Source organism: Thermothelomyces thermophilus, chromosome 1 (genome assembly GCF_000226095.1).
Source record: "Thermothelomyces thermophilus ATCC 42464 chromosome 1, complete sequence".
Classification (NCBI taxonomy): Eukaryota; Fungi; Ascomycota; class Sordariomycetes; order Sordariales; family Chaetomiaceae; genus Thermothelomyces; species Thermothelomyces thermophilus.
In genome coordinates, this window is record NC_016472.1 from 1,343,375 (window position 1) to 1,369,205 (window position 25,831).

Here is a 25,831-nt window from a genome sequence, read left to right on the forward strand (position 1 = left end):
TGCTCCAAGGCAACTAGCCACGCTACGCGTCGCGTCGTGTTGAGCTGTGCCGCAAAAGTGGTTGCATGGCCGCCTTGCAAGGCGATGCAAATATGGCGTCCATTGCACTCTGCACGTCACCGTAACTACACTACTTTGCTGAGCTCTGCTTTGCAGGACGCGGGCGTCTTTATTCCTTGGCTTTCGACACTCGAGCACTTTTACATGAGTGGTCGTAGTTAGTGGGTGGGGTGCGGAGGTCGCACTCGTTCAGGCACGGCCAGCAGGCTCGCTCCTGGCGGACTGGAGCTTGGTGGTGGGCGACGCTGGAATTGAGTGGACTCGTGGCCCGGGCTGGGAAATTCGAAGCCCAGGCGAGAGGACGAAGCACGGCAGGGATCTACGGTCCTCAGGCACTCCGTCGCCCGCAGTGAGCCACTCAGCTTGCTGGAATGGTGAGCTCCGGCATGCAGGCAGAAGGTGGACCACGGGCAAAATTTCGTTGAGACACGGAACCAGAGTTGCACTCAAGGAAGCGTGTCGGTGTTCTGTTGCGCGGCTGCGTGTCACGGTCTGGCGTCCTCTGGCCAATTGAGACTGGCGCGACATCTTTTTTCCATTTTTCTTTCCATTCCTTAACCAAAAATGCCCGCTCAGCTTCATGTTTCCATTCGCAGTCCGCTTACGGATTGTGTAATTCCCTGTTCCGATAATTGCCTTCTTTAGGCGTCGATACCTCTACAAGCCGGGAGCGACGAAACGGAGTCTGGCAGATGACTGCGCTGCACAATGGGACTGTGCACAATGAACGCAGGCCGACAGGTCAAACACTAAAATGGCGGCATCAAACATTAACTTCTGACAAGAGTTTGAGTGATATTGGTGGGGGAAAAAGGGGGGCCGGCCTCCGTTTCGATTTGAGAAAGCCATCCCTTGCTTCGGTTCTCGACCAGGCCAGAGCAACAACGGAATCAGTAAGAACGTACGGTGCTTCGTACACAGCATTATAGCTACTGAAACACCGGACCCTGGACCTAGAGGTATCTGGGCCATTTGATACAGTTTGTCCTCTGTTTGTCGCATCAGCACGCTTCGCACGGGATCGCCATGGCCTCATCTTCAGGCCTTCGGTTTTCGGCCGATTAAGAACGCCATGCCACAAGCCTCTCTTGCTGCTTGGACGCTCAGCCAACCGAGACAGCCAGGTTGCCAACCCCCGGTGGGCAAGGAACAGGCACTGCAACCAGAGACATGGACTGCATGCCGCCAGACCACAAGAGTGGGCGATATATATGTCCGCTAAGGTCAGCTGCAGGTCATCCGGAATGAACTAACGTTTTGCGACCTCCGAAGAGATGCATCAGTGCAATGTCCATCAAGTCTCAAGTGCGCTTCTTCAAATTTTACATCAGTATCCTCAAACCCCTCGGTCGCGCCCCGCTGAGACGACAAGCTGAGACGAATAGCCGACCTCTTGATAACCTTCTGTATTCTGTACCATGGCTTTGTTCTCGTACATACATCCCAACGACGTCCTTATAATATCTACCGGTACAAAGGAACCCGCAACCCGTTGGATTCCCCGTACGGTCAGGAGCCAGGAGATTGGTCTGCGTAAAGCTTTCATCCCCGTTAGTGCAAGGACATGCCCACAGCAGGGAGAACGATGCATCGTTTTTACGTCCAAAACTGGTTAATGTTTCCCATTTCGCCGCTTCCATGGTTTGCGTTGCTACGCGTATCATCAGTGCTTGGCGCGTCCCGCGTTTTAATGGGCCGCAGTTTGGGGACCACTGGGAAGGGGTGAGAGGGGTGGGGGGAGGCGGCCCGCTTTTCTCAAGGCCGCCGACGGCCCACAACATCTCGAAGATTCGCAACCTCGTCCCGATCTTTTTGTGTTTCTTCGGCAAGTAGTGTGCTCGGTCAACACATGCAACAGGCAAAGACCAGGAGAAACCGTGATACTATAGTCTAGTTGTTCCGTTTGTGAGTTAGGTTTGACGACGCGAGGGCTTTCACTGACTAGAAAACGAAGGAAAGCACCTGGAGGGAACAGCCCTCAGGCTGCGGTGCCCTGCCGATGCGTATCGGGAAGGTCTGATGGCCAACAGCCAATCAGAACGGCGCGACGCGTTGCTGCACGCCTTAAGGCTCTCAATTTAATTCATGCGTGTCAACGACGGGTTTGTCCAATCCCCGGCAGGCAGCCGCGACCCGGAGCCCCTCAGGGATTGCGGCGAATGGCCTTCACGAAAGCAACACCGACACTTTTCTTCAAGCCGGCCGCTGTAGCGCGAGGGCGCGCGAACTCGCATCCTCTCTACCGGGCAACAAGCCTGGCCCTGTAATGCCCGACCGCCAATGGCTTCGGTGTTGGCGGGGCTACACCAAGGCTTCTGTGCGACTACCGTCTCCGGCTTCCGTGACGATATATCGCCACTCTGTTTTTTTCCGTGGGACACAGCGTCTCTCTAATTGACGGGTCTGAGCGTTGTGTTACCGTCAAGTCTTTTTATCAAGATGGAGCCCGCGTTCTCCATGCGGACGACAATTATCCAGGTAGTTCCAAGCTTGTCTATCAAAGCTCTATAGAGAACTGCAGTGGCCCGTTCGAGTTTGATTACTATTTCCATTATACAGTACCTTGAAATCGGTCTTTCTCCATTGTAAGTAATCTTTGGGTTCAGAAGAGGGAATGACGTTTTGTACGGCACAGCAAAAAGAGCTAACCAGAGCGGGCCGAGAGCGAGAAGAGGTGGATCATCCCAAGTTCTCAGTGCATCCTTACCAACCGCATGTACTGTATAGGCTCCCTACATAATAAGGTACACTCCTCCGTGCTCAGCAGACGCAGGAATCGGGGAGGAGTCTACAAACTTCCTTACTTGCAGCCTTCTAGAGCACAGGCCGAGTGTGGCGGCCGCCTACCCCTCAGCTGGCGGTGCTCCTTCCCGAATGATGATGAATCGGGAGCCAATGGGTCGACCTCGAGATAATTCACATGAAACTGTTGCTCCCAACGCAGCAAGGAGGGCAACCGTTCTTTTGGAGCCAATGAATGACTAGCCGAGGGTTTTGTGGCTGACTGGACGCAGGCACTGCACCGAATATGTGCTCCAGTTACCTCGAGAGAAGAGGGTCTCTTCAATGCAACATATGCAAGTCAGCAGCTGAGCGATCTCTGCTTACACAGTACTTGCTTACTCTGCCTGCGGGCGACCAATTGCGTCAAGGGTCCAATCATTCTGCACAGAACTTTTGCTCGTCGGCTTGCGGCCTCTATCCGCCTTCAAGTTCGCAAACGTTTGCCCAACAAAGAAGCGGCGACGAGGAGAGCGCGAGGTTGTGGGTCCGGCCTGAAAAAAAAAAGGTTAACTAGCGGAGGAGGCATCCCACCGGATCGGAAGCCCGCGAGTCGAAGATGGAGCGACGATATTCCTTCTCCCCGGCGACCAGGCGGTGTCCAGCGAACCACACGGTACCGGCGTTTCCGAAAGCGGGCCGCCAAGCCGACCGTTCAAGTTCCGGGGATGACCACCACGGGGCCCCGAGATCTGCGGAGTCGGCCGCCTGTTTCTCGGCCTCGTGCTTTACGGTGATAGATGTCGTTATTTTTTGTTCTCCGTATACTCGCAACCTTTCCTTTGCGTTGTTACGGCAGCGAGGGGACCAAGAGCCCGTAGAAGCGGTGAGAATGGCTTCAGAAGCCAGTCCCCTGCTGGCTCGTTCGCCGAGGCCGTTTGCGACTGCCCACAATGCTCCATCAAACCCGGACCCCCCTCCCGCGAGCACTCCACAACGGGACCCAACCGCACCGCAGAGGAAAAGTCGGCTGCATCCTTGCGGCGTGGTCCGAGACTTTTGAGTGCGTTGTGTACGGATTAAACTACACTAAAAAAGAACCCGCCAGCCCCCCTTCCGGAATGACAGCTTTTGTGATTGGAAGCTGGAAAGCCACCCCGGTTTCGATCTTCTCCAACTAATCCACCTGCCGTCACCGCAAGTGCACCGAGGCCGAGGGCGATTCTAGGAAAAGGCTTGCAACAAAAATTCATTGCTTCTCCATCGTGTAGATGCACAGAGAAAATTTGGGAATTGCCTCAGATGCCTGGTCCTAAACACATCGGGCCGGTGGTCCCCATAGCGTGCGGAGTAGTCCGTACAGTAACATACCTTAGGTAACTTTGCGCTTTTGAACGAATAGGTGTGGCCTGGCGGCCAGGGCGTTCAAAAACGCTGTAGGCGGGTCGTAATCTCCAGGATTCGCCAGGTGCTTCCAGAACACCTGCCTGCTGGCCTGACGCGCCCGGCCTCCAGCTGCATAGCAGTGATAAGGCTGAGCTAGGGCGTGCCACATGGGGCTGAGGCGAGCTTGAGAAACCGAGCTTGCCGGCACCACCCCGCAACGGAACACCAACGAGACGAAGTTCGCTGCGGCGCCAAGGAAGGCGCCAGACCCTGGCTACTTTCCCGCTTTCGGGATAATCAGGCACACTTTGCCTAATCCGGCTTAGTTTCTCATATCAGTTCCAAGGTCCCTGGGATTTACCAGACCAGAGTTGCACCAAATTCCATCAGAGTCCCGTCATTTCGACATATTCGACTCGGCGAGAGAGAATAACGAAAAACACGCTTCCAAAGAATAATTACGGCGGGAAACAGGTGAGGTTGGGGCCCTTTTTACTGTCCGTTTCTTTATCTTTAAGGCTCCCCCCTTTCTTTGGGACCAATTACCGCGGCACGGGACGATGCCAGCCGGCGTACGGAGTAGAAGACAGTTGAATCTGCTGCGCAATACACATATCAAGGCTCGATTGTCAGGCAAAGGCACATACAGAGTACATCCATATCTTCACCGCGATCTTACGACTATCGCCGGGGTGGGCTGCGTCAGAGTTCCTGGGTTTCAATTCACATGAGACCATCGCTTCAAATCTCGAGAATACTTTGACACAAGCGACCTCTTTCTTCCAGGTTTTTCGAAGACCCGTTTCGCACGCGTGGCAGCTTGTTTTCTTGGCTCAAAGCTTTTGGTAAGCCTAGTCCTGGCGGCTTTCCGGATTGGCAAGCAATCTGCAGGGACATAGGGGGCCGTCATCAACCCAATGCAGCTCCTGAATAAAACATTTGGGATACGGGCAGGCCCGTCAGCGCTTTTAGAAACAGATCAGGACCCCTGGTGGATGATGCACCACACGGAGAAAGGGTTTTCGTCCGGAATCCGGTCCAAGACTGTTCCATGTGCGTTTCGGGACATCATTTTGCAACTGCAAGAGACTGGCCTCAACTGCTTCCCCCGAACATGTATGTATGTGTGTATGTATGTATGTATGTATGTTACATACTCCGTTCCAGTATCCCGTCCAAGGAATCCGTAAATGGATAGCAGAAGTGGAGAACGCGGCCGCGTCTGGAAGTTTGGCTCGACACAACCAAGTCTGGCGCTCGCCGGCGTTTCACCGAGATGAATGGCAGGAACGGCACCAGGGACCGACCGCACAGGCAGCCGCCAGCAGCACCGCACGTGCACCGTCACAAAGAAACAACTCTTTCTCTGTTCATTTTGACCGTCGGTTTCATCGAGGGCTCTCGTCGAATTGCAACCCACCCAAGAGGCCTCGCACCTGTGCACGTATGTGCAAGGCATGTACAGTACATACTGTAAATTACCCTGTCTCGGCACTACCCGGCGACTCTCCCCGGCTCCTCTACTCCGTACCCCCGCCGCATCCTCCGCACCCTCCGCAGGCGCCGGCGCCGAGGCGGAAAAGCCAAGACTGGATGTCCGATCGGCTCACGACACCGTGTCCAGAGGGAGAGAGTAGATGTGAAATGTGGGAGCAGGTGAGATGGGGGGCCCAGCCAAGGCCAATCTCCAGCTTCCTCGACAACCAGATGCCTCGTCCGCGAAGGCGTGCGAATTGTTCCGAGGGTAATTAATCTTCAGCATCAGTTGAACTTGGAATGCGTTGATCCGAAGCAAAGCACTCGGGCGCTCAGACAATACCCATTCATATCTCATATCCCTGAACTTGAGGGGACCAATTGGCCAATTGAATCAACAATTTACTAGTAGCCAGAAGGCAACGCGAAAAATGGATCACGCGATTGCAAGGCAAAGCCGGCTTCCAGCTCTTCGCTTTTCATGGGCGCATGAAACGGAAGCCTCTTCGCCACCTCTAGCGCCTTGGGCGCGTGAGCAGGTTTGGACTGAAACCGAGCCAAGGCGTCGCCGAGTCGCCAATGGCTCTCGGTCTACGGAGTACTGCGCATCAAAGATCCAACTGACACTCGATGACCTCATCTCAGCCAAAGTCTCGGCCACTAAGCACCCCCTACAACATGCACGACAATCCTGCCCAGCGATCGCTACACTAGCACCGAATTGGACCATGGTCCGCGGGCGTCGTTTGCGTCTCGAAGGATTGATCACTCGCTCTGTTCCCCAGTGCAATACCAAGTAGGAAGGTAACGAGCCGCCGGAGTCTGGGATGGGTACCTCGTCCGGCCGGGCGGGGGTATATTGTCATGATCCGACATGTGCCGCACGCGCTGTAGTTTCGATCGGCCGCGTTATTAGTCGAGAAGGTTTAGTCTTCTCAACTCTGCAGCCGCCCAACCCGGTCTGTCGGGAAAGAGAGATTTTAGTTGCGCCTTCCAAACAAGCGACCCTGTTCTTTTCAGAGGGTTCGCGTCAGGCCCTCTGTGTGCTCAGCCAATCGCAGCCTCAGCTCCGTATTATAGTAACCATGCGCGCACTTTACGCGTGACTCGCGGCTTCGGCAGGATCGCACTGCTGATGCATCAGTAAGGCACGGCCTTGGGGGCCTGTGGGGTCTGTCCTGTCCTATCAAGTCTTTGGGGGGGGGCCCCCCAGGTTTGCCGCAACATTCGCAACACTATTTCTGGGAGCGCCAATAACCGCAGGGTCCTTGTGCATCGCAATCCTTCTCTACACTAGTGTATTCGCCGGGGATTAGCAAGCCACCCTGCAGCGGGCATGGTTTCCGAGCAGAGAGAGAAAGCACGCATCTCCTGCGGTTGGGGCGGGTTGCCAGGGAGAAGGAAGAAGCAAACAACAAGCTGGAAAAGCCCTCCGAAGGCGTCTGGGCGGATATTTGTCTTGGGCGGCCTAACTAGATTAGTGTGCATAGTTACTCCGTACACTAGTTACAGTGAGTGCACTTCCAGCAACACGTTGCTTTTCGGTCGAAAGCCCGCTTTTGCCTCCTTGTTGCGTTGACTTGGGACAGAACGGAGCAATCATTGTTTGGCTGCCCCTTTGTTCGTGCGGCCGCCGCTCTACGGCTACCGTTTTCCCCGGGCGTTCCGGTGCGGTGGCCCCCTCCCGCCCCGAGCAGCAACAAGGACCAACAGTCTGGATCAGTTAGTGTATGCTGTGCAGTAATCATAACTAACCTTGGAAGCCACTGCGACTTTGCAAATTGCACTTCTGGGTCTGGCTCCGCCCGCGTTCTGTTTGATCCATCCCGGTGAGCCCAGTATTATTACTCCATATCCGTATATGTACGGATTATTCACGAAAAACCGGGGGGTGGGCGGGTGTTGTCTCTCCCTACACAGTAGTGTAGTTATGCCCATAATCTCGGCTGCCAGCGGGGCCCCTTGGTCTCGGGGCCCCGGCGTACAGATTACATACAACTAAGGATCACCAGGCCTGATTACCAAGTCACCAACTTTCACAATGCGCGGCCATCAGCAGGAATCGGGAGGTGAGACGATCAAATGAAACCGACGTTTGCCGTGCTTCATTGATGGCCCACCAGTTGTGTCAAACAAGACGCAGACTTTTTTTGTTTTCTCTCCCTTTCCTCGCTGCGCTTCGTCCTCTTCGCTCTCTTTCTCTCGCTAATTAAAGGCCGCCTTACGAGTACGGTTACACACAATTCATTCAAGTACATACGGTACATATACATTCGTACCTTACAGCGCACTCGCCCAGCTCAAGGGTAGCTGCATGGCAATCTCGATACGATTGCACGATCTGCAGTTGGCCTCTTGAATCGGTGCTGACGACACACTAAAACATCCCGTACTAGGCTAGCGTTTGCCCCCTCAAGCCCAAATGTTTCGTCTCCCTGGCCGCTTGGCTTTGAGGATTGCCAGACCGAAAACGAACGACTGGTCAGGCCAAGGGGGATGCAAAAGGGGTAAAAAACACGAGGCTTTGCTGCCCTATTATTGTGTAGTAATGTAATCCGTACTACATACCCTGTAGGAAGGTAATCGGTACTCCGTACATCCACTACAGAAAAAATTATGGCAGAGGCTTTCCACGACAGATCGACCTGCTCCATTCTCCGTACTTAGTACCCTGCTCGGTTATTACCGTCTGGGAAACGGACGACGATCAGACGGGGGAGGCAATGTCAAGTGTGTCTCGGGGTGTCGCTGGGTGTCATCAGCAGAACATCTCGATAACTAAACTACATCGAGACTCCCCTCTGACCACCGACCCAAACGCGGGGAGGGTAAGCAGTTCGCCCGGCAAAGTTCATACGCTGCGTGCCATGGACTCTGGTATATATGTAATGTAATCCGTACATGTACGCCAATGTATGTGTCTAAATACAGTACTCCGTACGTATATATATCCCGTAAACAATTATCAGCCATTACTCGAAACAAAACATTCATGGGGCACTAAAAGATGGTCAACTTGGCGGGAATTAAACCTCCTAGTTGCCAAGTCGGGACCGCTCCGAGCCAAAAAAAAAAAAAAAAAAAAAAAAAAAAAGGGTGATGTGGTCCCTTCTCCCGATAGTAGAACGGAACCCGTTGCTCTCAGACCCTCGTCGAAACTCGCTGCGTGATGAAGAAGCCGGAAGTCAACAGCGGTTGCTCTTATGACCTGTCGCGGTGACTCGAGGCATCTGATCGTCCCCCCCCCCCCAAGGGTGGGACAAAACAATTATACCTTACAGAAATAAATAGGAAGAGAGAACAAGAAAAGAACAATTCTGCTCTAGACGGTGTAACTCGCGGACGAGGGGACAATTTGACCTTGGAAGGAGCTGAATCTTGGGTTTACAACATCTGTTTACCCCTGAAGTCCTTTTTCACTTACCCATGTATGGGGTTCGTGGCCACGCAACTGAAGACGAGTGGGAACCTGAAATATCCGTAATATCCAGCTAGAGAACCTCTTTTACTTTTCTTCCTCTTCTTTTTTTAAAAAAATATCTCTTTATCCCGATCACAGACACCACGACACCGCAGGTTCAACTTATAAAACCTGCTGTGAAAACGGCAAAGGAAAACAAGAGACCAAGAGCAAGTCTCGGGCATCTCCTCTACCAGGCGGTCTCTGCGGCCCTCTAGCGGAGCAGGTCCCCATCAAGCGTACGAACTTGGTCGGTTAGAAGATTGGGGGATGCAGATATTGCTTCCGTCCCAGCCTCACCCGCTATAGGGAAGCCCATACTCGGAGCAGGCCGCAGTGCGAGACGGCGGTGCCAGTCTACCCGAGCACAGACACCGACGTTATGGTATAGTGTGCGAAGGAGTAAATTAATGAAAAGGGACAAAAACAAAAGAGGGAAAGAAAGAAAGAAGAGCAGCCCGGTTTGGCTCGGTTCGCTGGGGAGGGCGGACGATAAAAGACGCGTCAGGGAATCGAGGCCATTATCATTATTATCATCATCGTTATCGTCATCATCGCCCGCTCTCGACCCTGCGTAGGCGGCCAAGCTCAGGGATACCGTTGGGCGGTAGCACGATTTCTAAGCCGGCACCATCCCAGCCCCGGAGAGGAAGACAAAAGCGAACCGACCAGGCTCGGGCGAGAGAGAATGAGATATAATTTGACAATGCAAGCCTGACGGAGGGAAGAAACCAAAGAGAAAGAAATAAGAAGAAAAAGATAGACGGTGCCAACCGGGTCGATCCGGCAGAATCAGGTCAGGGGATCAGGGGAAAGAGAAGGCCCCGGGGGGGAGGGGGGGAGTATCATCAACCTCCTCTTAGGAGGAGCTGCGTAGTGTTCTGTCACGATAGGCCACAGAAAGCATAAGCATATGAGCATGAACATCACCGCCTGATGAAATAGCAGAGCGTAAAGAGCATTAGGAAACCATGGAAGCGACGGATCGATGGACACAGGATAGGAGAGTTTGGGGGGGGGGGGGGGAGAAGGCTGGCTTATAATAAAGGGGTAAGTGTGAGGGGCGAGTGAGAGAGAAAGGGTAAGAGACATTGACTATAGGAGGAACATATAGTAGGGACGGATATATTCAAGATACATACCTGAGAATGGGAAACTGAGAACGCGAAGAGGGAGGGAGAGGGAGAGAGGGATATAGATGTGTGGATAGGTGTAAATGAGTGAGAGTGATGAGCTGATATAGTGATCGGGGCAGGCGAGGATGCGAGGAGGAGCAGAAAGGACGTGAACGAGATGGGAAGGGAAAGGAGGAGAACCGGACAGCCTACACAGGTAGCCCGTCACGCGGTACCCAGCAACGGGAAGATGCCCTGTCTCCCCTTTTCCTTCACCCTCCCCCTTCCGCCCCCCCTTCACACGCCTCTTCGTTCATACTCACTTACACTACTCAGCAGCATGACTAACACTATCAGGGGATAGATAGTATCGTTATAACAGGGCGCCCGGGCCACGCAAGCCCATCTACACTATCATGCCCCTGTCCATGCCATCAGGTCACATGTTTTCCTGTATGTTCACATGTTTACGATAACCTAGGTTCGGATCTCTCTGCGGAGATAAGGCATGCAACACGCACCATCACGGACAGAACAACACGCATATATCTGCATCCGCGACTTTTACCACCTGTCCTTTTTCCTTCTTCACGCAACCACTTTAAGACAGGATGAACGAAAAGTTGCGACAGCCGCGTCCACGGCAAGCTGATCTGCTCTTTAGCTCCCTCTGACTGACAACATGCTTTGCTGTTGTGGGGATCGCCCACGAGGCCATGCCCAAACATGCTTCTTCCTAACCCGAAGAGACCCGTCCCTTTCCCCTTCCTCTTCCAAGACATAAACCGCGCCGGACGAGGCAAGGAGCACCTCGACAATCTCAGCAATTCAAATCACATCAGAAGCAAACCACTGAGTTATTACCAAACAAGCTTTACACCATGACTAGCAAGAAGGAGAAGCAAATCACATTCGAGGGTCGGTACTAAGGATCTAAGACATACCAATACCCGAGATATTGACTGACAAGCTTAGAAGAGTACCTCGGCGTTACCGAGGCGGCGTTCGAATGGGCAGACAGCTACGACACCAAGGACTGGGACCGATTGAGGAAGTGCATCGCTCCTACACTCCGAGTACGTTGATACAGCGGCGGAGGGGCGAAAACGCTAGCCTAGCTGACAATCTTGACACCATCATGACAGGTTGACTACCGCTCGTTCCTAGGCAAGGTCTGGGAAGCGATGCCGGCGGAAGAGTTTATCGCCATGATATCTGACAAGTCAGTGCTGGGCAACCCGCTCCTGCGGACGCAGCATTTCATTGGCGGCGCGAGCAAGTGGGAAAGGGTTTCGGACACCGAAATCATCGGCCACCATCAACTGCGAGTGCCACATCAGGTTTACACAGACGCGAGCCTCCGGAACGTTGAGGTCAAAGGACACGCCCACAGCCATAACACGCATTACTACCGCAAGGTCAATGGAGTGTGGAAGTTTGCCGGACTCGAGCCCGAGATCCGATGGTTTGAGTACAATTTCGATAAGGTGTTTGCCAGCGGCCGTGACAGCTATGGCGAGCACAAATAGGCTCTCTGGAGGCGCTGTCAGGGAATCATCGTGAACGCCACCCTTACCCGTGGCAACCCGAAGCTATCACAGAGCGGCTCAGCTTCCTTGTCCTTCCTTCCCTGCCGGGATAAATAGAACAAAAAAAAAAAAAAAACAGACAGAAGAGAACCGGAATGAAAACATGCGCTCCCCCTTTCCAATGGATCCCAATCAGCGCCGGCATACTCCAAGCAATGATGATGACGGGTTGTATATGACATTTATGGTAGTGGTGGTGATGACGATGATGACGACAAATGGAAGATATTTAGTGGTACTTAGACACAAGGCGGTCAAAGTAGGATTGGTAAGCCGATGGGTTGGTTTGGTTGAATGGTTGGTTGGTCCGTTGGTGATATGTATGTTCGTGTCGGTAGGGGGAACACCATGACGGCATATACAAAAAAAAGAAAAAAATTAAAGATCGCAGCGAAGACAGGTGGCCGTGTAGACACACCCAAGGAAGCGATGCCGTGCCTGCGACCGGGACGAAGCATCAACATGATAAAACGGAAGAGGGAAAAAAAATAAGAAGATTCCGAGTCGGCCGACAACAAGCGGTGGGTATCTTGCTGCAAACAACACAGCGAAACCGTTTGTTGGCCGGCTCCTCGACGGATATGCTTAGACGACGCCGATGAAACCAGAAGCTGTCGTTGGGTCCGGAAGGCAAGCGGAGAAAAGGTGTTGTTATAGAAAATCAGGGTCAGGGGAACGGCGGTTCCTGGCCGTGAGGAGGTGGGAATCCTTGGTTTCGCCTGCCGTTCTCGCCGCGGGCAGCCACCCACTCGGCATTGCCGCTTTGACGGGCGGGCAGGTCGGCGGAGACGGGAACCTTGGTGTCCTCGTTGGAAGACGTCCCTCGGCCGCTCGGCCCGGCATCGACGGCGTTCGGGACGAGTTGGGTCACGGCTTGCGTGATGGAGGCGACGACGTAGCTGTGAAGTTCCCGCTCCTCCCTCGAGTCCTCCTTCTCCAGCTCGAAGCGCTTCTGCTTGTCGAAGTTGGCCCGGCGCAGGTGCTTGATCTCCTTCATGACGTACAGCAAGACCTCCTCCGGGCAGCGGGTGCGCTCGTTGTAGTACTCCGTCTTGCGCACGTAGCGCCGGGTGACGTCGGTCGCGCCCTCGTACGAGAAGGCGATGCAGTACGACATCTTCTTGCCCCAACCCTCGGTGTACAGCCTGGGGTTGTCCCACGCCTCCTCGCAGGCGTCGACGTGGATCCACCGCTTCTGGTGTTCCGAGTAGACCTCGGTCCATACGTGATCTTCGGCATTCCACACCCACCGGACGCGCGAGCCAATTGCGCGGCAGAGCATGCTGAAGCAGTTGGCCCACTCGCCGCATCGCCCGCGCCGCGTCTGCATGAGGCGCCACACGTCGCTGTAGCGGGGGAAGCGTTCATATGCCCGGCAGCTGTTGTTGGAGCAACGGTATAGCTCGACTCGCAACGCACCACAGGCCTTCTCTTCCGGCGTCGGTTGTGTCATTCCCTGGGCGATGGTCGGGGAGAAGCAGACCGGACACTGCGGGTTGTTGACCCACGTGAAGAAGTCGTTCTTGAACCACCTGTCCGCACAAACCGAGAATGTCGGTCAGATGGGTGATATCAACAAAGAGAGAAGAAGAAGAAGAGGGGAATATCTGAGGGGCAAAGTTCCCCCGAGGCATGCGGCGTACGTACCTGAGGAGGGCGCGGACAATGCAGTCCTGGTAGCCCCATTCCGGCTTGCGCCCGTCTCCCATGCTCTCGGCCTGGGCCTGGAGCACTTGGCACTCCTCCTCGGCCTCGCTGTATATCCTATCGAGCGGGACCGCTTGTAGGGCTTCGTCTAGCAGGCCTGGGTTCTCATACTTCATGGGCGTCGCGGACAACGAGATGAGGAGGTTCCTGAACCGCGTCGACTCGAGGTCGTCGGGCGAGGGGGGGATCGGGACCTTGGGAAGATTGCGGACGACCGAATAAGAGGGGGGCGTTGAAGCGTCGCCGGAATTGCCTTGCCTGTTGCGACCGGAGGCGTGGCCATCTCGGTGGCTGTTGGTCGAAGCGCTGTGACCGGGCCCGGGCGAGCCCTGCCGTGATCTTGCCTGTAGTTCGTTTAACCGCTTGGTCCTCAGCAGCTGCTCGAACTGCACCCTCAGGCCGTGTGCCCATTCCTCGCCGTACTCGTTCCCGCCCCGTTGGGCGTCCCTCCCGTTAGCATCCATGCCTTATTTGTGCGATGACCGACCGGCAGTTGCGTTGAGCGGCAGTTGTTGAAAGGCGGGCACTATTATTTGATCGATTGATTTGGAGGGGAAGACGGGTTGGCAATGTGTTCGCGGATCGGAGAAAAGGACGATCAATTCTGTGGCAAAAGAAAATCGTCGTCGTCGTCGCCGTCGTTGTCGTTGTCGTCGTAATCGTGGTCGTGCAACTAGTTAACTTGTTCCTTCCCTTGACTCTTTGTGGTAGGCAGCGCCGTTGTCGTCGTCGTCGTCTTAGTCGTCGTCGTCGTCAGGTGGCGGCGCCTGGAGTGCGGGCCACGCAATGTTGCGAATGACGAACCGGGGTGTGCGCGCCTCTTGTGACCGTTCTGCTTGTTCCCGTCAAACCTCGACGGCCGCCCACTAGAAAAAAAAAGGAAGAAAAAAGCCCTGCTGTTTGACAAGCAAGCGTCCTCCTGCTGTCAAAGAGCGAGCGCAGTCCGGTATGTCGACGGCTTGGAGGGGGATCAGTCCTCGCAGAGCCTTGACAGGGCGGGTGGGTGGTGACGGGTTGGTAAAGGGATTGAGGGAGACAGGCAGAGGTGGGCCGGGAACAGGCGTAAAGACAAGGGGGCCGAAGAATAAAGCTGCGGGCAGGTGGAGGGCGGGTTGCTGCGCAAGGGTTTCAGGGAGCCGGCGCAGGCGTGGTGTATGTACGCAGTACAGTACATACGTCCGTACTTACACACTAATGGCGTGCGCCCGTTCCCGGCGTATCTAACCACGCACTGGCCGGGGCGATCGAGGCTTGCGTGGCAGTACAGTAGGTACGGGACATACATACACTAGCGTAGGTCGCGCAAGGTGAGGTTAGTTATTAGGAATGTAACCTGCGTTAGTACCTGGGTAAAGAGCAGGACGATGCGGATAGTCCCAAGCAGAGCTTCAATCCACGCCTCCCGACCGAGTTTGTGCCTTTTTTAGCCCGGGTCTCGCTCCTGACAACTGCTGGTTGCCAACGAGCCAATCCGACGTTTTTTTGAAATCCATTCATTCATTCATTCATTCATTCATTCATTCGTTCATCAGATTTTGAGGATCCGGATTTTGCCCACCATAGCGGGTCATTCGCCAGAGCAGACGTAAGCTGAGGGAGGGGTGCAGGCAACGAGTAGACGAATCTTCGGATCTCTGCTCGCAATACAGACCTGGAGCCCGTCAGAGAGTGGAGGGGAGGACAAGAGAGAACGCGCGTCCAGTTCCCGGCGACGGCCAATCAGAACCGGTCTAACCGGCCTCGGTTCCCTCCGCCCCGAACGGATCTCCACACCCCTTCCAATCTCCGCCTCAGCGGCCTCGAGCGATTCTCCACAGGCCGCAAACTCTAGGAGACCGCCGAGAGATCTTGACTGGTGCTGTGTCGAGTCACGTTGCGAAGGGTTTTTCGGCCACTCATACTTCTTTTAACGTTGGATGAAGGCAGGTCTGATCTTGGGTGAGCGGACCAGCAAGAAGGGACCGGGCTGTTGGCAGCATGCTGCGTCCTGCGTATTGTAGCATGCTGCACGCTAGTGTAAAAGAGAGTTCAGACCCGACACCCGAAGGTGTACTTGCAGTTGGGTATGTACCTCGCAGTCAGAGAGGGTGGTTCTAGTGATATCCGCCAAGTACATATGCAGCGCAGCAAGTTGATTCATCGCTTGCAGTAAGAAGTATTTCCGTGCCTTATTATTATCATGACGACGGGAACTCTGGCCAGCACCCTACGCTGTAATGGAGGAATGAGTGTCTGTATGTATTCCGTACTTTGTATGTAGATACATTCAGAGTACTGTACCTACCTGACGGGGAGTGTTCAGTAGTCTGTGAAGCAGCCAATCCTGTCTTTGGTATCAGTAGTGTAATTCCTTCCCTGCTGTGGCTGAGGCTGGAAACCCAGTAGTGTACGGATGGTTGTGTGACTTATTACTCCGTATGGCTTGTCATTCGCCGGCCTCAGGTTGGGCCTTGTGGAGTGATTCAGCGATTCAGCCCACAGGTTGCCTGCCTGCCTGCTGCCTGCCTGCCTGACTGTTCGCCTGCCTCACTCTTCTTGCCTTGCAATTCCATTTCACGACGCAACCCTCTACACTAGATCGCTGATTGTTTTAGGCGAATGTCTACGAAGAAACGTTATCGGTCGGCTTAATATTGAAAGAACGCCACACCGACGGTTTCCCAATCAGATTGCACCCGCCGCCCATCGTTGCGTCGTCACCCGGTTGCGCTGCAAGCGGGCGGGGGCTCTCTTGTAAGGCCAGGGCCGACTTGGCACAACTTCGAAATAGGCAAAACAAGAAGGGGAGAGAATTTCATAAAGGACTGCAGCCCGTCGACGGACAATGCAGTCTCGCTTTGCCATCGCCCTCTATATTTGCCAGCATACGGTATGTACGAAGGGCGTATGGCATAGCTACAAGTTTACCTACTACCCAAACCTTGCCGCGCAACTTCGGAGCCGCGAACATTCCGCGCACTAATAAGGATACGTATGATACGGATGCACTAGGCCGACCGGGCTCCTGACCGCCAGTCGACGACCTCACTTTCTGAAGCCCGGGATTCCGGGTCTCAAGGATGGATGGTTTGTCAGGGCCCAGCACTTTCACGCCCTGGACGGGCTTACCGAGGTCGGGTTGGGCCGAGCAATAGCTAGGTACGTAAAGGCTGACGACTGGGCTGTTTCTTGCCACCCGCTGCCTCATCAACGCTTTCTCGGCCGCCCCAGAGACCGAGATTTGTCAATATTGGAATGCCAGTGTCTTATTCAGGCGGAGATGTTCGTTCATCATCAGCGCCTTATTACGACAGCAGACGGTCAGCCTGGAGGTGAGCAGGTCTTGAGACTGGGTACGGATTATTCCGTACGTTACGCAATGTTACAAGAACAAGGACGGGGGCCCGATTGAATGGGTGCTCAAAAGGGAACGAAGTTCGCGCATTGCCAACGGAGGACGAAGCAGCCGAATCCAAGCGGCATACAGTGTTATACAAGAACTGTACCAACAAAAACACTGTGCGGCTGGTGGGAGTGGCGTTGGGGATGACGCGGCATCCGACCCTTGTTGTCCGTCACCTCCTGGCAATCCTTCTCGTTCTGTCTTCTGACGACGAGCTTCGATCTTCTTAAGCTTTCCCGGATACCCTCTGCCCATTCCCCACGCGAACTTCCTAATGGAGCTCACCACGGTCACACAAAACGAAGGTTGGTGCTCTGACTCTTTCTGTAATAAGCGGAGGCGGCTAAGAGGATCCCCGTCCTCCATGTCGGCCTTCCAAGCCGGGTGTTTACATACATACTAGTCCCCGCATTCATCAGCTAAGCCTCGCAAAGCCGAACAGCTGGGCACCCGGACGAGCGTATCCCAACGACGGCGAGAGCCATGCGATCGCGCCTTGGAACTGCCTGACAGCGGTTCACTCACTTGAATCCGGCCAGAATCCGGCCAGCCGACGTGGGCCACTCGCAGTCAACGACGTGCTGTGTGCTATCCCCGAGGTTTCACAGTTCCGCATGTGATGAGCATGCAGATCCAGGCCACGAGTCCCAATACGTTGTATCAGGTATAGTCCTGCTTTCCTGCCTCGGGCCTCACTTCTGCCTCCATGTCTGTCCCGGTGGGTAGCTTTGTATCTTCACGTTCCAACTCCGGGTGGAACCGATATGCCCGACCCCTGGTCGGACACATCATATATCTTGTACGGTTTACACATGTATCATTGGTATATTAGTTGGCCGTCTTTGGCCTTCTCTTCTCCAGCGCGCTGTTTAGAAGTTCGCCAGTTCTTCGCTCCACCAGATAGGGGCACAAACAAGGTGAACACCGCGGGTACATACAAGTAGGATGGAGCCCGCCCCATTTTCCGCCGAGACCACACGTCTAGGTTCAACTCCTCCAGAACTGGGCAGGGCCCCCATCACCGCATTCACATCTTCCAAAAACAGCAAGCAAAGTTCAACCGGGCCTGAGTCTAGTTAGTCCGACGGGCCATCATCCACTACCAGCCTTGCCTCTCCAGGTTTGACCGCAACGTCCCCTGCCCTCTCTCCCCCTTCCCCACAAGCAAGACATGCCAGGAGAGGAGAGGCAAGGAAGGGTAGAAGAAAAGAAAAGATAGGAACTTGGCGAGGCCTTGGACGCGCGTCTCGCCGCTCCGCTCCACCCGGATACCGAGCTAGGGAAGAAAATTCTTTCGCTTTGCTTCTGTGGCCCGATCATCTGTCCGCCTGCCCACGCTCCACGGAGCACGGCGATCGAGGCTTGCACCTACTTCGCACTCATTACTCACGGTCTCCAAGCGGACCGCCGCCCAGCCCGGGCAGTCCAGTAGTTAGTTACCCAGCAAAAGACACGCGTAACCCAACCCCCTTTTCTTAGGTTGACCTGCATGTCCGCGTCTATCTCCAGGAATAAATAGTGAGCGGCATAGCGGACCGTCAAAACGGGGAGTGAAGGGTTCGGGCACCTCCTCTCTTTTCCCCTCTCTTCCCCCCTCCCTCCATCATGGCCTGCCGAGCCCTCCACCACAAGGTCACGCACGCACATGCCGTGCAAGAGGGGAAGATTCGCCCGCGGACGAACGAGGGGAAGGAGGGAAGGAAGGGAAGGAGGGGAGGAGGACAAGATGGGGCGACATGGTGTCTATGGATCCATCGATCCCATCGACCAAAGGAGCGTCAACTCGACTTGAGCCTCTTCGACGACCTGGCGGGTCATCCGAGACTTACATCCATACGCAAACACGCACATACATACATCCCTATATACGTACACATACATACACCTCTACACACATAACATACACATGTACATATGCACATACATATATATAGGTACATACACACGCGCGTATATGTACAGACGCTCCACCTCCGAAGTGGACACAGCTTAGCCAGAAGCCAAAAGAAAAACAACAACAACAAGGGGGGAAAAGATGACCCTCCCCAGCGGCATTAAAAAAGAGAGAGAAAGCAGGCCAGGCAGAAGGCACACATGTAATCCGTAGTCTCCGATCTCGCCGAATCCCGACCTCCACGGAACCCCTGTTTCCTGTCTCCCACCTCCATTGTGTATCTCTATCTCTATTTCCTACTTTCTTCCTAAGATCCCCCTTTCCACCTGCCCAGAACTATCGGGCAACGACACAAATAAAAAAAAAAGCCCGCGACTGGATGCGAGGTCGGGGACCGGCGTACCGGCCGCGTCATGTTGCTGACGGCAGACTCCTAGGACAAGACAGGCAGAGGCTGACAAGACGGGGCAGATGGCGCGGAAGGGGTGTATATGCATGCGTGTGTGCATAGGAGCAGCAGGCAGGGTTCTGGGGGTATGTCCGGGGATTTGGGGGGGGGGGGGGGGTTTTAGGCGTCCTTTCCAAATGGGGGTCGACGAAGGTTGGTGGTACACCACACCGGTGACTGCTTCTTCGGTATCCGGGGCCCGAAGTTGATTGCGAGGAACTCACTCTGTTCAAAAACTTGATGGCCAGCTGGAAAGGGGGTAGGGGTAGGTCGGGAGAAGAAGAGGGGAGGGAAATGCTCGCTCATCACCAACGGCTCGGTGTCATCCTTGGTTCAATGATCTCTTGTCGAGGTCCAAAGCCTCGCCGGAGGCATTCCCATTCGTACACGGACTTACCCCAATGGGTTAACGGCGCTCGCCAACAACAACAAGAACAGAGCGAGAAGACGTACCGCCAACCCAGCTAACTTTGATTGACCCTTCGCCGTTTTACCCACACACACACACACACACACACACATCATAAGCTCGCCGCACCTCAACGCTCCCATCGTTGCTAGCATGCCCCATCCCCATTTTCACCTCTCCCATTCGTTCTCTGCAAAGTAACGCTCCGGCAGGTCCTCGCTGGTCAGTGGCCGCTCGACAAGAGCAACCTCGAGAGGTGGCAGGCGACCCTCAGACACGTCCCCGTTCGCCAAACCAGGCCCGCCCTCGAGCGGCACGATGCCCAGTATCGGGCGGAACTGATACGTATGCCACCACTTGGCTGCGGCTGCTGCTGTCGCTGCTGCTGTTGCCGCTGCTGGTTTTGTCACCTGTTTCCCGGCCCCCGCCGCGTCGTCGCCGTTGGCCTGTGCTGCAGCTCCCTGGTCGTCTCTCAGGCGCTGCAGCTCGCCGCCGTCGATGTCCTCGTCGTCGTCATCGTCGTCGTCATCGACCCCGCTGCTCGCGCTGATGCTCTTCTGGTCGTCCGCGTCGGCCATCTCCACGTCTTCCCACTTGGCTCCGTCGGGCCCCACGGCCGCCTTGACCCGCTGGGGTGCGAGGGAGTGCTTCTCCATCTTGCCGCCGGCGCCGCTCTCCTGCACGCCTCGCTTCCGCTTGGTGCCCTGCTTTTGCCCTGCCGAGTCCTTCTCCGGGTCAAGGTCCCGGGAGAGGTCCAGCATGAAGAGATACGAGACCCCGTAGATCCAGGCCCTGTGGCCTTGCCATACGACGCCCTTGACTTGGTCCCGCGTGTCCCTGAAGGGCGCCGGGAGCTTCGGATACGTGTTCCGGCGCGACCACTCGGAGAGGGCTCCGCGGAGGGGGTTGAAAACGAGTAGGGTCTTCACCGCTGTTATTGTCAGCAGGTCGTAGTCCCCGTCCTCCCGCCGCGTCTTCGAGAACGAGAGCACCACCGGAGCGGCGGTCAGCTTGGGAAGGAGCTTGGCACTGGGGTTCCGGGCCCAGCGTTCGCCGGCAACATCGCCGTATTCCTCGTCGGAGGAATCGCTCGACGAGTCGCTGCTAGCTGCGCCTTCGTCATCTCTGCTGCCCGCGCCGCTCGCTCCCTCGCCGGGGCCGCGTAAGACCCAGGTATCGATGAACCCTGCCAAGTCGGCAACGGCAAGAAGCTTGCTGTCGGGCGAGAAGGCCATCTGTGTAATGTTCCGGTCGTAGGATCCGAGACCGCCGAGAAGCAGGTGCTTGGGAATCTGACGCCGGAGTCGGTTCAGCTTGGAGGGACGAGAAATCGTGTAGGCGACGCCGGCCGAAGACTCTGTGGTATGCACCCTGGCAATCATCACCTTGTTCCCTTCTTCTACCCAGGATATCCATCGGCTGTCGGGTGAGATTTGGACTTTGGTAGCCGCATGGCCGCTCGTCGGCATGTCCACTTTTCTGATCTGAGGCTGCTCCGCGTGCTCGCCCCTGGCGAGACGCAGCTGGAACACCTTGATGTCGGTAGCCGTCGAGGCAACAAGGAGCGTGCCATCCTCGCTAATTGCCGCTGATGATATGTGAGATTCTCCTTTCACCAGGATCTGTGCGAGGAGCTTCCTGTTCTTTCGCAATCCGAGAGCCGCTTGCGGGTCATCGAGCAGCTTCTGCGCCGGGCTGAGCAGGTGCCAGATCCGGATCTCGTTTTCCCACCAGCTGACGATAAACCGAGCCTTGGGAGCACTATGTAAAGGAGGGTTCTGTGGAAGATGTGGCAGCGTTCGGTGATACTCTTTGCCCGCACCGCGCAGGGGCAAGACCACGGGGTTTGCATCCGAGCCTCGAAGGAGGATCGCATGTTAGCTTGCAGGAGAGTTAAAGTGGAAAGGGTTGGTGTACATACCGCCCGAAACGACGACGCTAATCCCCTTGCTCTCGAAGGACGCCATCGCCTTGACATCGTGCTGATGATATCGTCGGTGGAACACTTTGGACCAGCGCCCGGCCTGGCCAGCAATGGGTTCGTAGATGGCCGTCCGCCTATCCATGCCCCCGGAGACGATCTTGGAGCCATCCGCGCTGACCGAGAGACACAATACGTCCTGTGAGTGGCTCTGGATCCGCTGCGCTTGGGTGTACGTCTTGCCATCCCAGATGCAGACTTGGCCGGTCGAGTCGCCGGACACAATGTCTCCGTTTGGCAGACACTTGACGGCCCAGACGATGATGTTCTTGGAACCGCCGGAGATATCGGTACCCAGGGTCATCTGCCTCAGCATGGTGCCGTTTCGGATATCGTACGCGCAGATGGTGCTGTTGGAGCAACCGACAACAACGACGTTGTGCGACTGGAAGGCGATACTGACGAACTTGGTCTTCTTTGTCGGGCTCCTGATGAGCGTCCTCTGAAACCTGAGGTCGCCATCCTCGATCGAGTAGAGAACCAAGTTGCCGTCGACGGTGCCGGCGACGAGTTTCCGACTGCCCGGCGCGGAGGCGCCCTTGTTTGAGGGAGGCTGGACGCCGATGCACCATATCTCGCCGTGCTGGCCGCTGGCGTGCTTCTTGGCCCTGGCCTGCTCCAGGTCCCACTCGGTGATGGTGGTGGTGTAACCGATGCTGAAGAGGCGCGACTTGCCGTGGATCACCTTGCCGTCGGCCATCTCTTCGTCGGGCTCCGTGACCCAGACGAGGCCATCGACGCTGCGGTCCTTGCCGCCGTGGATGACAAGTTCCTGATGCCAGGCCCCCTGGAGCGGGTTCCAGATCTCAATGTCGCCATTGGCTCGGCCGATCGCGAGGCGGACCTGGATGTGTTTTTGCGTGTGCTTCTTCTGGCCCGAAACTGGGGGGAGCGACGAGTGTGTGAACGCGACCGCATTGATGGCCGATGCAGGATAACGGATGAAGCGGCACCGGTGGATATCCATCGTTCCGGTGTTGTCAGCCCTGGGGTCGCGGGGGGAGGGCGTCGGATCCGAAATTCCTGAAGGCTATGGGACTCTGCCGACTTTTTTTCCCTATTTTTTTTTTTTTTTCTGCCGCTTCCAAAAGTTTTGGACTGGAAGTCGGTCAGGAAAATAAGCTATGGCCTGTGCGCGATAGCAGCTGGGGCCGCCGAAAACGCTGCCGCGCTTTACAGAAATTGGGTTCCGTTGCCAGCCTTTCTAGGCTAGTTATCTGTTGCGCTGCCATGCTCAAGTTCTGTACCCCACTACTAGTACCATGCCCCGCGCTCAAACACACACACCCCACCCAGGGTCTCTCTCTCACCTCTGACGGGAAGTTTAGGAAGGGGTGCCGTCACCGAGGGATTTGGTCAGCGGTTTCGCAGGCCAAACACGCGTTACTGTTGGCCAAACACACCCAACCCCCCTCGACGCCGCCGGACGTGAACAAGTTTGTGCGACCCCGGGGTTACCCGAGCGTTACCCGAGCGGGCGCTTTCACAGTTCCCTTTTTGACTTTTGCTAGCATTGGTTAAGGACTGGTAACCCCGCGACGAGCCTCGATTGGCACCAAGAACTCAGCGAGCCCGTTCAACCCATACAAAGAAGCATCGCTTAGCTTCCCAGGCAAGGCCGAAGCCGAGGCCGTTAACGTTACAGAAAGAGATCAGGTGGAACAGTCTCTGACACTGCGGTTCAAGGCCTTTGTCGCTTCTTGGCATTGCCGAGGGGAACAAGCGAGCTGAAAGAGCTGTGCAGACCGGATACTCTTTTCGGATACAACCCATCGCGTGCTCTCTGCCATTTGCAGCCTCTACGATCTTTTTGTCGCTACCGGCATTCCGGGCTCCCTGTGCACTCGCTTATCCGAATATCGACTCTCAGCAAGGCCATCCCGCCCCCTCCCCCCCCCCGGGCATCCCGCCATGGATTTCAACAGCTCCTCGCCCTATCCGGAGGGCGTCATTTCCTTCCTCGACACTGACCTGTACAAGCTGACGATGCAATGCGCCGTCCTCAAGTACTACAAGGATGTTCCGGTCACGTACCAATACACAAACCGGACACCGGAAAAGAAGCTCTCCCGCAAGGCCTTCCGCTGGCTGGAGGACCAAGTGCGGAAGCTCGGTAACATCTCGCTGTCCACCGAAGAACTGAATTACCTGAAGGAGCACTGCCCGTACCTCTCGCCCGCTTACCTGGAATTTCTCTCTGAGTTCCGCCTCCGGCCGAGAGAGCAGGTCGAGCTCAGCTTCCGGCCGACCGGCCAAGACACGGGAGCCGAGACCGACATTGGAGACCTGGACATCAAGATCAGCGGCGTCTGGTCCGAGACCATCCTATACGAGATTCCGCTCCTCGCCCTGACGTCCGAGGCATACTTCAAGTTCATGGAGCCGGACTGGACGTACGAAGGCCAGGAACAGCTAGCCTTCGACAAGGGCATGCGCCTGCTCGAAGCCGGGTGCGTCTTCTCGGAATTCGGCACCCGCCGGAGGCGAGACTACCACACCCAGGCCTTGGTGTTCAGGGGGCTCACCAAGGCCAGCAAGGAGGCGGCGAAGCGCGGCCTGCCCGGAAAGCTCTCCGGGACCAGCAACGTCCACCTGGCCATGCGCTTCAACATCCCTCCGGTCGGCACCGTCGCGCACGAGTGGTTCATGGGCACCGCCGCCATCGTCGGCGACTACCACAAGGCCACCGAGGAAGCGCTGCGCCGCTGGGTCGGCTGCTTCGGCGAGGGCGTGCTCGGCATCGCCCTGACTGACACTTTCGGCACCCCCGAGTTCCTGAAGGCGTTCCGCAAACCGGTCCAACACCTGGGGGAGCCCTTGCCGGCTTCCGCGAGGAAGCCGAGTATTGCCGACTCCTTCATCTCGACCGGCTCCGGAGCGCAGACGGTTCAAAAGACCAACAAGACATACGCCGACATCTTCACCGGCGTCCGCCAGGACTCGGGCGACCCCAAGAGCTTCGTCAAGCTTATCCGGGACTTTTACGACCAGGAAGGGATTCACGACAAGAAAGTCATCGTCTTCTCCGACTCGCTCAACATCGACCGTTGCCTCGAGTACAAGCAGGTCTCGGAGGAGGCCGGCTTCCAGCCCACGTTCGGTGTCGGCACGTTCCTGACAAACGATTTCGTCAACACCAAGACGGGCAAGAAGTCGACGCCGCTAAATATCGTCATCAAGCTCAGCTCGGCAAACGGGAACCCGGCTATCAAGATCAGGTAAGTTGCTCTATCCCCTCCTCTCTCCCTCCTCCCTCCTCCCCCCTCCAAGGAGGATCTAATCGGAAATGGCCGTTGCTCCGGGGATGCGAGCTAATAATGTTACGTTAGCGACAACATCGGAAAGAACACTGGAGACAAGGCGACGGTCGAGAAGGTCAAGCGCGAGCTCGGATACGTCGAGAAGGAATGGGAGGGCGGTGACGAAACGGCGAGATGGGGCCGCGAGGAGGATGTTCCCAAGGCGTAGGTGATGACGCCGTTTTTGTCTCGTCGTTGGCATACAACAATCGAATCGAACGGCAGGTTGGGTACCTATTCTTCGCACTCTGGTTATAGGTGTGTATAGGGGTTTGCGGGAGGCTATCGTCTTGCGGTAGGTGTGGTAACGGGCATATACCGCCAATAGAGGTCTAGACGCTCATGGGTTCGGAGTTGAATGCTTTTCCCCTTTGAACTTTGTCCCATCAATGAAAGGCCCATTACTGAGAGGCCACGCTGTACTGCTAGTGGTACATACATATCTCGAGCGATGCTATAACATCTGCATGCACGTCGCCAGCTAGGACCAGACCAGAGGCGACCCTATGCGGTTCATCTCTTTCGAGTGTCATCCTACCTCTCTGGACAGATTGATCCGGACTTTTCAATGTTGCGTAGAGACGGGGGGTTTCGTTTGATCTTGAGAGACTACAACTCACGTCACACGACAGGTCAGTCTCTCCCGAGAAGTTCCGCCGTAAATCCTGTGATCGGTTCGGATGCTGTTGCACCAAAGCATTCAAAAGGGCGAGAGAGCTTCGCCCTGTTAGAACTCAACGGATTATGATACAAAGAAGAGAAGGCGTTTTGATTTTTGTTCCCCCCCCCCCCCCCCCCCGCACATCAGAACCTATGGCCATTTGTTTCACAAGTACTGTACTCTGCAGAAAAGGGAAAGGAAAAAGCAGCAGTTAAAAAGGGGCGGGGGCAGCCTCGTACCACA

The 25,831-nt window shown here is 55.6% G+C and overlaps 5 protein-coding genes across 5 annotated transcripts; 3 read left to right on the forward strand and 2 right to left on the reverse strand.

Annotated features, from left to right (window-relative positions):
* The first annotated feature begins 3,188 nt into the window (after positions 1 to 3,188).
* On the forward strand, positions 3,189 to 3,852 carry MYCTH_2294549 (uncharacterized protein). The gene has a single exon (XM_003658556.1). The coding sequence runs from the start codon at positions 3,674 to 3,676 to the stop codon at positions 3,842 to 3,844; it is 171 nt and encodes a 56-aa protein (XP_003658604.1). The 5' UTR covers positions 3,189 to 3,673; the 3' UTR covers positions 3,845 to 3,852.
* A 7,154-nt stretch (positions 3,853 to 11,006) lies between these two features.
* Positions 11,007 to 11,771, forward strand: MYCTH_2294550 (uncharacterized protein). The gene is made up of 3 exons (XM_003658557.1): positions 11,007 to 11,136; positions 11,197 to 11,294; positions 11,364 to 11,771. Exons 1-3 carry the CDS (start codon positions 11,100 to 11,102, stop codon positions 11,745 to 11,747), a joined length of 519 nt encoding a protein of 172 aa, XP_003658605.1. The 5' UTR covers positions 11,007 to 11,099; the 3' UTR covers positions 11,748 to 11,771.
* A 545-nt stretch (positions 11,772 to 12,316) lies between these two features.
* MYCTH_2294554 (uncharacterized protein) lies at positions 12,317 to 14,231 on the reverse strand. Its single transcript, XM_003658558.1, has 2 exons — positions 13,455 to 14,231; positions 12,317 to 13,339 (listed from the first exon to the last, which is right to left on the reverse strand). The coding sequence occupies exons 1-2, from the start codon at positions 13,976 to 13,978 to the stop codon at positions 12,475 to 12,477; spliced, it is 1,389 nt and encodes a 462-aa protein (XP_003658606.1). The 5' UTR covers positions 13,979 to 14,231; the 3' UTR covers positions 12,317 to 12,474.
* A 5,530-nt stretch (positions 14,232 to 19,761) lies between these two features.
* On the reverse strand, positions 19,762 to 22,696 carry MYCTH_2294555 (uncharacterized protein). Its single transcript, XM_003658559.1, has 2 exons — positions 21,569 to 22,696; positions 19,762 to 21,505 (listed from the first exon to the last, which is right to left on the reverse strand). The coding sequence occupies exons 1-2, from the start codon at positions 22,593 to 22,595 to the stop codon at positions 19,818 to 19,820; spliced, it is 2,715 nt and encodes a 904-aa protein (XP_003658607.1). The 5' UTR covers positions 22,596 to 22,696; the 3' UTR covers positions 19,762 to 19,817.
* A 648-nt stretch (positions 22,697 to 23,344) lies between these two features.
* On the forward strand, positions 23,345 to 25,153 carry MYCTH_2294558 (uncharacterized protein). Its single transcript, XM_003658560.1, has 2 exons — positions 23,345 to 24,846; positions 24,958 to 25,153. The coding sequence occupies exons 1-2, from the start codon at positions 23,540 to 23,542 to the stop codon at positions 25,094 to 25,096; spliced, it is 1,446 nt and encodes a 481-aa protein (XP_003658608.1). The 5' UTR covers positions 23,345 to 23,539; the 3' UTR covers positions 25,097 to 25,153.
* Positions 25,154 to 25,831: the final 678 nt, after the last annotated feature.

Bases quoted from the DNA above. Each gene is read 5' to 3' on its own strand.
- MYCTH_2294558 (XM_003658560.1), top strand. From the start codon at position 23,540: ATGGATTTCAACAGCTCCTCGCCCTATCCGGAGGGCGTCATTTCCTTC. The intron at 24,847-24,957 runs GTAAGTTGCTCT...ATGTTACGTTAG, and splicing joins AACCCGGCTATCAAGATCAG to CGACAACATCGGAAAGAACA.
- MYCTH_2294554 (XM_003658558.1), bottom strand. From the start codon at position 13,978: ATGGATGCTAACGGGAGGGACGCCCAACGGGGCGGGAACGAGTACGGC. The intron at 13,340-13,454 runs GTACGTACGCCG...TTGTGCGGACAG, and splicing joins ATTGTCCGCGCCCTCCTCAG to GTGGTTCAAGAACGACTTCT.
- MYCTH_2294549 (XM_003658556.1), top strand. From the start codon at position 3,674: ATGGCTTCAGAAGCCAGTCCCCTGCTGGCTCGTTCGCCGAGGCCGTTT.
- MYCTH_2294555 (XM_003658559.1), bottom strand. From the start codon at position 22,595: ATGGATATCCACCGGTGCCGCTTCATCCGTTATCCTGCATCGGCCATC. The intron at 21,506-21,568 runs GTATGTACACCA...TCCTCCTTCGAG, and splicing joins TAGCGTCGTCGTTTCGGGCG to GCTCGGATGCAAACCCCGTG.
- MYCTH_2294550 (XM_003658557.1), top strand. From the start codon at position 11,100: ATGACTAGCAAGAAGGAGAAGCAAATCACATTCGAGG. The intron at 11,137-11,196 runs GTCGGTACTAAG...CAAGCTTAGAAG, and splicing joins GAAGCAAATCACATTCGAGG to AGTACCTCGGCGTTACCGAG. The intron at 11,295-11,363 runs GTACGTTGATAC...CCATCATGACAG, and splicing joins GCATCGCTCCTACACTCCGA to GTTGACTACCGCTCGTTCCT.